Source organism: Salmo salar, chromosome 14 (assembly GCF_965601325.2).
Source record: "Salmo salar chromosome 14, fSalSal1, whole genome shotgun sequence".
Taxonomy (NCBI): Eukaryota; Metazoa; Chordata; class Actinopteri; order Salmoniformes; family Salmonidae; genus Salmo; species Salmo salar.
In genome coordinates, this window is record NC_138304.1 from 91,803,192 (window position 1) to 91,814,746 (window position 11,555).

At 39.4% G+C, this 11,555-nt stretch overlaps 1 protein-coding gene across 1 annotated transcript; it reads right to left on the reverse strand.

Moving 5' to 3' along the window:
• Positions 1 to 4,477: 4,477 nt before the first annotated feature.
• Positions 4,478 to 10,419, reverse strand: LOC106570457 (tissue factor pathway inhibitor 2). The gene is made up of 5 exons (XM_014142819.3): positions 10,265 to 10,419; positions 9,706 to 9,876; positions 9,237 to 9,416; positions 6,015 to 6,188; positions 4,478 to 5,004 (listed from the first exon to the last, which is right to left on the reverse strand). Exons 1-5 carry the CDS (start codon positions 10,338 to 10,340, stop codon positions 4,901 to 4,903), a joined length of 705 nt encoding a protein of 234 aa, XP_013998294.1. The 5' UTR covers positions 10,341 to 10,419; the 3' UTR covers positions 4,478 to 4,900.
• Between the last annotated feature and the right edge of the window lie 1,136 nt (positions 10,420 to 11,555).

Genomic DNA, 11,555 nt, shown 5'->3' on the forward strand with positions numbered 1-11,555 from the left:
GAAATCTTTCTTCATTTTACTTTGTGAATGTGTTGTAAAATACATCAGGTTCAAGAAATGTGTGGCTGTGTGTCTGTATTCAGGGGATTTGTTTGAGTAATTTATAATCTTCCAAACTTTGATTGAAAACGACTCTGGCACGCGTGCAGCATGCAGGCTACAGTGGTGGATCTACTTTATCTCCATTGAGAGTCATAGCATGTGATGTGTGCCATCAAGGAAGATTCTGCATTCAGACTGAAGGTGTATGCTACTGCCCATCATAAAATAAAGGAAGATTCTACCTACAGACTAAAGGTATATGCTTCCGCACCAACATAAAACAAAGGTCTGTGATTAAACACAGATGATTTTAAATAAAATATTCACTATCAAACCCAGTATTCCATGAATGCAGAGTTCACTGTTTAACTTTTTTTCATAGGGATTCAGATGAAATTATAGAGCCTTTGATTACATCCTTTGAATATTCAAATCACATTCAAGCTCTTATTTTGTGCATGTAGATCTTAAGATACCAAGCTTTATGGATGTGAATGCTAAACCCCCAGTTAAACACTGAGTGTACAAAACATTATGAACACCTGCTGTTTTCATGACATAGACAGACCAGGTGAATCCAGGTGAACGCTATGATCCCTTATTGATGTCTCTTGTTAAATCCACTTCAAACTGTGTAGGAGAGAAGACAGGTTATTAAATAAAGTTTTTTTTAGACAATTGAGACATGGATTATGTACGTGTGCCATTCAGAGGGTGAATGGGCAAGACAAAAGATTTAAGTGCCTTTGAACGGGGTATGGTAGCAGGTGCCAGGCGCACCGGTTTGTGTCAAGAACTACAACGCTGCTGGGTTTTTCATACTCAACAGTTTCCCGTGTGAATCAAGAATGGTCCACCACCCAAAGGACATCCAGCCAACTTGACAGAACTGTGGGGAGAATTGGGGGTCGTATGCTTTAAAGCAATGCCCATTACAACGTCTACAGCAGAGCAGTGGTGTAGTAGAGGGTAAACGCAAGTAAACGTTTCCCCAGCTTTTAAAAAAAAAATAGCTTGACAGTTTACCCACCTTTTGCAGAAAACTGCATTGAAAGTATAGGGAGTGTAACTTTTTTCATCACAACTACTTTTTTCACCACTGCATCACTCCAGCAGAGGTATACAGTACAGTTGATCTGTGTTTGCGTAACATGGCCACGTGACAGAGAACGTAGGCGGCGAGACAGATCGACAGGGAGTGTCAGCCAGGCCAGCCTAGCCCAGCCTAGCTTCGGACCAGACCAGAGAGATCAATTCAGGCAGGGGTGAGAAAGCGAGAGACACTCCTCTTAATCCCACACTGGATGATGGACTCTGGGGAAAGTGTGATGCCATGTGTTGGTACGGAAACAGCCAGGCTCCAGAGCACTCAGTCAGAAGATGTTTGGCTTAGTCAGCATCCCAAATAGCACCCTATTCCCTTTGTAGTGCTCTACTTTTAACCAGGGTTGATAGGGCTCTGGTCAACAGAAGTGCACTATATAGGAAATAGGGTGCCATTTAAGACATACGCAGAGACTGACACCAAAAATTGCCAGCTGGTGGGCAAAGGTCAGAACATGTACTTCTCTCACAGGAGGATTTCATTAGATTCTTTATTATATCAGTCACCTCAACATGACCAAACTTCTTGATTCCCTTTTGGTGGATAATTCAGAGGGATGAATGAGTGAAATGCATGATGAAGAGATGAAAGAAAGAAGAGGGGTGCTGCTGCTTACTCATTTAGAGCAGTTAATATGGGTGGAAGGTGGAAGTCTGTAAAACGTTGCCTTGGATCCCCACCCAGTGGCTGTTTAGGCTCCAGTCCCTGCTGCCAAGCTATCAGGTCATGCTGAATGAAGGACCTAACAGACCTAGGACCGGATCCATCCACAGATAGAGTAGTTAGAGGTAATAGACTCTGGTATAACTCTGTTAATAGACTATGTTAATTATGGATACTAATATACTAGGAACACAGCCTACATTTCTTTTTTTCTTTTTTACATTTTACCTTTATTTAACTAGGCAAGTCAGTTGAGAAAAAAATCGTATTTTCAATGACGGCCTAGGAACAGAGAGGTATGGAGCTACTGGGCGGTTTACTTTCTCAAGCATACACTCTGTGTATACCAACCAAATGGCACCCTATTCCCTATATAGTGCACTACTTTTGACAAGAGTCCTATGGGTCTTGGTCAAAAGTACTGCACTATACGGGGAATAGGGTGCCATTTGGGATGTAAATCCTTTTTGTTTGCCAAGGGCAGCTGTAACGGGTGTAATTCTGCCACCAGGAGGCGCCTAAATTTCTGTAACCTAAGTCCCCAAGTCATCCTCAAATTTGGGTAATCTTTTAGCTTCCAGCACTTTCAATTATATTATTTATAGAACACATGATTAATTGGTATACATGCAATCACTTTTATGAAAAATACTCATGTTTTGTTATTTAAATGTATATAGAATGACAAGTAATATTATGGTAACTGAAAATTGCCTTAGAACAACAGGCTAGGCTGATACAGTACGTAAGGTATAGCGCTAAAGGGTCTGACAACTCATGAAATGGACTGTTTAGCACATGGATCTTATGGTTCTGTATATAAAAGTAATTTAATTAAAACAGTGAATTAATTACTAGTAAATTGCCCTACCTAATGTCCTGTGACTAATACAGTGGCCTCAAGTTCTCTTATGTCAGTCAAATCTCTCATAATCAGCACCATTCAAAATGAATAGGTTCCATTTCAGATGGTTTGTCTGTAATAGAAAATAAACCACCAAGTATATTACAGAGATGGACAGCTTTTAATGGCTTTTGCTGGAGTTTTTATCTCATAACAAAGCGACAAAAAACAGGGATACATTTTCTATGTGATTAAACTTAACAAGCTTGTCTGAAATGCGTCTTAGTTTTTTTGACAAAAGCAAGGAGTGCAAACTTCAAAGTAGCAATTAGCATACAGAAAAACTATGGGAACATTTGAATTCCTTCTAAATCCTTTTTAATGCTTCTTACGTTTCTGGTCCATGGTTTTCTATTGGATTTTCTGAGTTGTGTCACTGTCCGCATCCTTCCCAACGCTAGCATCCTGTGACCCCATCTAAGGACAGGGAGATAGCCACAGCCAGATAGATTGATAGGCCTACTTATGACATCCTTTCTGATACCACATCCTCAGCAATGGATGGTTTACCCTGGAGTCCTAATAGAGAACCAGCCCGACAGGTTTTAAACTATTTATATCCCAACTGAATGGGCTAGCAGTTTACCTTTGATGACTTCCATCAATATTTATTGATGGAGAATCAGTGCCGCAACTATTATTTTATGGAATGGTTGAATCATGTGGTTGAAAAATTCTATATTGTTCCCAAGTGGCGCAGCAGTCTAAGGCACTGCATCTCAGTCCCTGGTTCAAATCCAGGCTGAATCACATCTGGCCGTGATTGGTAGTCCCATAGGGCGGCGCACAATTGGTCCAGGTTTAGCCAGGGTAGGCTGTCATTATAAATAAGAATTTGTTCTTAACTGACTTGACTAGTTAAATAAAAAAATATATTTTTTTGAAAAAGCACAGGATGGGTAAAACGGAGTGTATGACAAAAAAAGGCTCCTAGGTGTAGTTTTAGGAGACACAACACCGAAATCAAGAAAAATATGCCTGTGTCGTCAGTGCATGACTTGGACTGAAATTGGTGCCGGTACTCATTTTGTGTGCCAGTACTGTTTGTACTGTATTTAGGTGCAGGAACTCTGCAATAGTTTTAAGCAAATATTCTATTGGAAGCAGTAGACATTTTGAGGTGCCAGTACTCACTTCTGGTGAGCTCCTGACCAAGTCAAGCACTGTGTATACTGATTATGCTGCCAAAACGAATATTTCCAGATACAATAAAATGTATGAGAGTTAACAGAACAGGTTATTACTTTTCTATTCTGAGTTTGTTTCAAACCAAAACTTGCAAGTTAGGGTTCATGTCAAAACAACGAAATAAATGTGAATTGTCATGTCATGTTATTGTATAATGGACGGGAATGTACCTGCAGGTGTGTCAGTATGTATCACATTGATGTGTTGACTTTGACCACAGTCATAAACCCTGCCTATTTCTACAATTTCTCTTCTTAAAATGTGATTTTAAACCTAACCCTAACCACACTGCTAACCTTGACTAACCCTAACCTTAAATTAAGACCAAAAAGTGCATTTTTGTTCTCATTAATTTGTATGATAATAGCCCATTTTGACCTTGTGGCTGTGCTATCACGTGGAAACCCAGATGAGAAGGGACAAGGTGACGATGCAAGCATACGTGACCAAAGAGGATCCAGAGGAAAATAAAGATGTCATTTTTTAATTTAACTAGGCAAGTCAGTTAAGAACAAATATAAATAAGTATTGATACACATTCAGTTCTTATTCCTGCTTAATAACAGGACTATCCAGACAAGGCAACGTTTTTTTTATTTTTTTATATCCAAAATATGCCATTGTGCGAAAACTTCATATAAAGCTAACCAAAGGTTTTTGTTGAAATATACTGTTAAAAACACAAAATACTAAAAATACATTAATTATTTTGCTAACAAAAATGAAATGCTATATTGTATGATAGTTTCCATGGTAAATGTATTCTACAATACACCGTCTTGAGAAAGGTACACGGAAAAAATACTGCTGGTGAAGGTTGATTCCCATTTGAGTGGTTGGTTCGCTATTTTTAACAGTGCATCACAGTTAACATCTATAGAAAAGGCAGTGCAAGTAGCTAGTTACTTTGGGTGCAGTAAAAAAACATACAAATCAACATTTCAATGTCCGTTCATTTACAGTCAATTCATGTGTCCCTTTGAATAAAAATCACTGAATCAAATTGTTGACCATTTAATACTGTTATTAGACTTTATTCTAATGCGGTTTTTGGTGGTTGTTCTCTTCATGCCTGTTCTTCTGGGTTTCCATGGTTTCCCAGCTGAAACAAAGAAAATAACATATCGTCATATAAGTTATTATTCAGTTGTACAACTGACTATGTATCCCCCTTTCCCTTTCCCTTATTACGTCACAGTAAAGTGCAGAACGTTCGGTTTGCCTGCTGGGGGGGCAGGGAGAGACTCAGCTTGACTAAAACCATCTAAAACTATTGAAAACTGTGTGCAAATGAACCTAAACCACACATACTTGTCAGTTATAGCATAATCATATATTATATTACACAAATATCCAATTAATGTGGCCAAAATTGAGAGATTGAGGAGTAATCCAGCTGTTTTGGGGCACTGTACTGCATTAAAAGCTGGCTGCGCTTGATCCCGTTAGAAATGGACAAAGTCATAAAGCATGTTCCTTATAACCTGATCCACATACTGCATCACTACTACAATTCAGCTTCCTGGACGTGTGAGCGGTTCATCTATTCAGTATCAGTATTCAGTATCCCCAGTCACATCATGACCTAAAACACAGCTACATGTAACTTCTACCTGTCTATAATCTGCCACATTTAAATTATTAGTAAAAATATACTCAGCGTGTTAGCTTTCGCTAACGAGAAGAAGCCATGTAGCCATTACTGCAATTATGGGGAACATGCAAATGGTTGCTGGGCTGACAAATATAAAAAGTTTGTTGTTCACTATTTTCAACAACACCACCTTCCTCCCTTACCTCCCAGATCCATCTTCAGATAAACAAAAAATAGAGAATACTGGGTGTGCGTGAATGTCTGTGGGTGGGTGTGTGCGTGCACACGTACGTGTGTCATGACCATTATTATACATTTTAGTCATTTAGCAGACACTCTTATCCAGAGCGACTTACAGTAGTGAATGCATACATTTCAATTCATTTCATACATTATTTTTTTTTTTTATATTTTTTTTTTCGTACTGGCCCCCGGTGGGAATCGAACCCACAACCCTGGCATTGCAAACACCATTGCAAACACCATGCTCTACCAACTGAGCTACAGGGAGGCTATACCTTCAGCACAGACGTCCATGCAGCTTTGCCTGGATATAAAGTTGTTGCTGCTTCCTCCACAGCCTGAATAGATGAACCGCTCACACATCCTGGAAGCTGAGTTGTAGTAATAGCGCAGTATAGACGCAGCACAGCCTCCTTCATCCAGGGGATCCAGGCAGAGCACAGGAGTAGCTGTCAATAACACAAAACAACTATAAGAACTCTGAGAGAGAAGGCTACTCTTCAGCTAACATTATTTCGTTTTAAACCAAGAAGCTCATTTCTGGTGTCTTAATTACATTACAGTGAGGGAAAAAAGTATTTGATCCCCTGCTGATTTTGTACGTTTGCCCACTGACAAAGAAATGATCAGTCTCTAATTTTAATGGTAGGTTTATTTGGACAATGAGAGACAGAATAACAACAACAAAAATCCTGAAAAACGCATGTCAAAAATGTTATAAATTGATTTGCATTTTAATGAGGGAAATAAGTATTTGACCCCTCTGCAAAACATGACTTAGTACTTGGTGGCAAAACCCTTGTTGGCAATCACAGAGGTCAGACGTTTCTTGTAGTTGGCCACCAGGTTCGCACACATCTCAGGAGGGATTTTGTCCCACTCCTCTTTGCAGATCTTCTCCAAGTCATTAAGGTTTCGAGGCTGACGTTTGGCAACTCGAACCTTCAGCTCCCTCCACAGATTTTCTATGGGATTAAGGTCTGGAGACTGGCTAGGCCACTCCAGGACCTTAATGTGCTTCTTCTTGAGCCACTCCTTTGTTGCCTTGGCTGTGTGTTTTGGGTCATTGTCATGCTGGAATACCCATCCACGACCCATTTTCAATGCCCTGGCTGAGGGAAGGAGGTTCTCACCCAAGATTTGACGGTACATGGCCCCGTCCATCGTCCCTTTGATGCGGTGAAGTTGTCCTGTCCCCTTAACAGAAAAACATCCCCAAAGCATAATTTTTCCACCTCCATGTTTGATGGTGGGGATGGTGTTCTTGGGGTCAAAGGCAGCATTCCTTCTCCTCCAAACACGGCGAGTTGAGTTGATGCCAAAGAGCTCCATTTTGGTCTCATCTGACCACAACACTTTCACCCAGTTGTCCTCTGAATCATTCAGATGTTCATTGGCAAACTTCAGACGGGCATGTATATGTGCTTTCTTGAGCAGGGGGACCTTGCGGGCGCTGCAGGATTTCAGTCCTTCACGGCGTAGTGTGTTACCAATTGTTTTCTTGGTGACTATGGTCCCAGCTGCCTTGAGATCATTGACAAGATCCTCCCGTGTAGTTCTGGGCTAATTCCTCACCATTCTCATGATCATTGCAACTCCACAAGGTGAGATCTTGCATGGAGCCCCAGGCCGAGGGAGATTGACAGTTATTTTGTGTTTCTTCCATTTGCGAATAATCGCACCAACTGTTGTCACCTTCTCACCAAGCTGCATGGCGATGGTCTTGTAGCCCATTCCAGCCTTGTGTAGGTCTTTAATCTTGTCCCTGACATCCTTGGGGAGCTCTTTGGTCTTGTCCATGGTGGAGAGTCTGGAATCTGATTGATTGATTGCTTCTGTGGACAGTGTCTTTTATACAGGTAACAAACTGAGATTAGGAGCACTCCCTTTAAGAGTGTGCTCCTAATCTCAGCTCGTTACCTGTATAAAAGACACCTGGGAGCCAGAAATCTTTCTGATTGAGAGGGGGTCAAATACTTATTTCCCTCATTAAAATGCAAATCAATTTATAACATTTTTGACATGCGTTTTTCTGGATTTTTTTGTTGTTATTCTGTCTCTCACTGTTCAAATAAACCTACCATTAAAATTATAGACTGATCATTTCTTTGTCAGTGGGCAAACGTACAAAATCAGCAGGGGATCAAATACTTTTTTCCCTCACTGTAGATGTAAAATTGAGCGAGGGCACTGGATGGAATCATTTCGGAATAACAGTCTAAAGAAAGGACAATAAGAACTCTGTCAATGTAGTCTACTCTTCAGCTAGCATTGTCTAATTTTAGACCAAGAGGATCATCTCCGGCTTCTGAACATGAACAGATGCACAACTGAGAGAAGGCTGTATAGAGGGCCATTTGGAATAATTTCAGGGCAATTTTTGCAGTAAATTAAGGCACTCGCGAACTGTGAGACCCTTGAGTATCGTATTGATAGAGCAGGCTGTTAGAGTCAGGGTTGGTATTTTTGTACTGCTGTTCCTTCTATCTTGTTTAATTTCCTGATTACTTACAGATGTATGATCTTAATTTGAGCCAGCAGGAAAGAAGTCCTACAGCAAAAGGAAATGTGAATTATTGTGTAGATTATAATTCAAGATGCAATATGTAACTTTTTGGGCGACCCAACTAAATTCACATAGAAATGTTAGTTATAAATCGGTCATTCTCATTGAAAGCAAGTCTAAGAACCGGTAGATCTGTTTTATGCTCGCTAATTCTATGCTTCGTAAGTTACATTTTTGCATATTTTACTTTCGGTTTTGTACACCAGCTTCAAACAGCTGAAAATACAACATTTTTGGTTATGGAAAATATATTTCGCAGTGGTTTAGATGGTACAATGATTCTCTACACTATAATTTCTTATTTTGTTACATATCCTGAAATTAGGCGATCTATCTGAATTTTAGCAACCAGGAAATGGTGGAGCGATTTCTGCATAGTGCAACTTTAATGGAAATGTTTGTAGGGGTTGATACATTTCGTAAGGGAAAATCAAGTCGGAAATTTTAAAGTGGGAATTACAAAATTCAGAAGCCTTTTTAAACGTCAAATACACTACAAGTTTAAAATGTCCTTCATTGCAGGAAAGTTATCCTGCAACAGTGTGATCAAATTAAGATCCTACATCTGTAAACATCAACTATTACACATCCTCATGGCTAGGGTGTAACGAGGATGTGGGTGTTTACTATCAAATTGCCCGGCCGATTTCATGAAAGAGGTTCCTCTAATCTTGTTTCTACATACTTCTTCATGTAATTCTTGTGAGCAAAGTTAAATATGTTTCCTCAAAATGAATACAAAGTTAACAACACAACAGAGTGAGCACAGCAGAACACAGCAGAATATGGTTCGAACTAGCATTGTTCATGTGGAATGAGCCTATGTGCTCAACACTGATGTGTTTACGTGGAAATGTTTTCTCTATTGTGCAGTACAGCTGATAGAAAACAGCTAATAGAAAACTGTTGACTTTGACCATTCTCCACATACTTTTGTGTGGTCTACAGTACTCCATGCAAGACATCTGGTTCTGGAAGCGGTTCTCGTTGCCCTGACTGCCGCCGTAGACAAACTGCTCACACTGCATGGTGGTCATGTTGAAGAAGTAACGCCAGAGAATGGCCCGGCCATGACCCTCCTCCTTCTGGAACCTGCAGATCTGGGGGATCTCTGGTGGGTGGAGAAGGTGAAGAGACACACATTCTTAGAAGAACTAATGAAAAATTAAACGTGTCACGGTGTATTGCCATTTACCCTAAATAAGTTGATGTTTCCATTTCAAATCTTTAGTGCTTTAATAGGCCAGATTTCCACAAACATCATGATTTCAATGGTTACAATAGTTTTGATGGCATATCAAATAAATAAATACTTAAAACAGCAAAGTTTTCAATGCAAAGGAAATTTACTGCAATTGCTAAACGAATACAGTCTTTCATTAAAATGTAAATAAACTTACTTGGTATCCTAAAACATGCTTTCTTACATTCCATAAAACTCATGAAGTTGTTGCCATTCCCTTGGCAGCCTCCATAGCTGAACTCCTCACATTGTTGAGTGATAGTATTGTAGTAGTAACGCTGGCTATCTCCTCCGCAAGGTCCCTCATCTACTTGAAGAAGACACACCTCTGGAATGAGAAGAAACACACAAGATCAACACTATTGCTGGCTATGTAATTAGGGCTCTATTCAATCTGTATCGCTGAAGCGTTACAGATAACATGCTTGACATGTAAAGGTAAATTCCTGTTAAACCGGTAGCGTTTACCATAATGAGGGAACATTTCCTTTAACTGTCAATCAAACTGTAACGCCGAAATTACACGATACGGATTGAATTATGCCCCTAGGTAAAGAAATCTCTGCTGAAGTACAGATTCATGTCAACAACTTTATCACTACTAGAAAGGCTTGAGCCAACGCCCATTATATTGATTATCATGGGGTTGAACGGTATTTTGGTGTTTTGAGAACTCTCATAACGAATAAAATCAACATAATCAAATGTTTCTTTACCTTGTTTCGGTGACAACGCAAAAACGTAACAAAGGGAGCATGAAAGGATCAGAAAAACCAATGAACTGAACTCCATTGTTGTAGATCGGTTCTAAATTCAACTACCCTTCTAACTTTACGCACGAGATGTGCAGCCATTTATACTATTGTAAAGGTTTCCCCAAAGGGCCGGAGGGGCGGGCTATAGCTGATGACTCATTTGTAATTTCATAAAAATTCGTAGTAAGTCTTAAACCGACCTGATTAATGTGATGATTTCAATCATAGACAATGTCACATTTATAGACAGCTAAAATATTTATGCAAGACGTCCATCTTGGTTAATAGCTATGGTCTAATCATTGCTGTGGAAATACACCAGAATAGATGTAGGCTAGTCTGGGAACAAAACTACTATGGTAGGGATGATAATAATAATGATTTGTTAACAGGTTTCTGACCATATGTGTCATGTTGTGGACTGCTGTCTTCAGAGTAGTTAAATTACATGATAATGTAGATTAGTGTTGTTTCTTTCATTTTTAAAGTGGTTTCTCTATACATTCCAAAATCCCGCATTTTCCACATAAGGGATGTGTTTCCAACATATTTACTTGTTGAGGATAAAAGGCTGTGAGTGATTACGAAGTGCACATAAACATAACTTTTGCGGTTAAATTCACGTATCGAATAAAAAATACAATTGAAATGTGTTTCCATTCCATTTTCAACTCTACTGATGGTTTTGTCACAAATAATGTTGAGTTACAAAGAATGTGCCCACTCTGGTATAAACACGTGCGCTCGAGCCAACAACTCGCAACTACAGTGACGGTACAGCCTATTACTACATGATGAGATTCTTATGGACTAAATAGCGACATTATTTTTATTTGTCAAACAGCAAAGCATCGATCATCATGTCACCAGAATAAGACCCTCGATATTTATTGGAAATGAGCATTAAACTCATCACCGTGCACTTTTACCACCCTGTGAAATTCATAATATATTTCATCTGTAGCCAATAAACGACATGCTTACCACACAACATGTCATCACATGACTCCCAAATTTATTTCGATATGATGGTTATTATATCAATATTTGTGCACAAAAGCGTTTCCACCTAAATTTCTTACATAATACATTTTACTGACACAAAAAGATCCCAACTTTTGTAGCATATTTTGTGTTGTCACATTTATAAAGTTTACCGACAAATTGCCTCTTTCCACCCAGGCCTGTCATGATATTTTTTATCCGACAGGTACTTTACTCACACACAAAGTTTGCGTTTGAAATCTGGTTG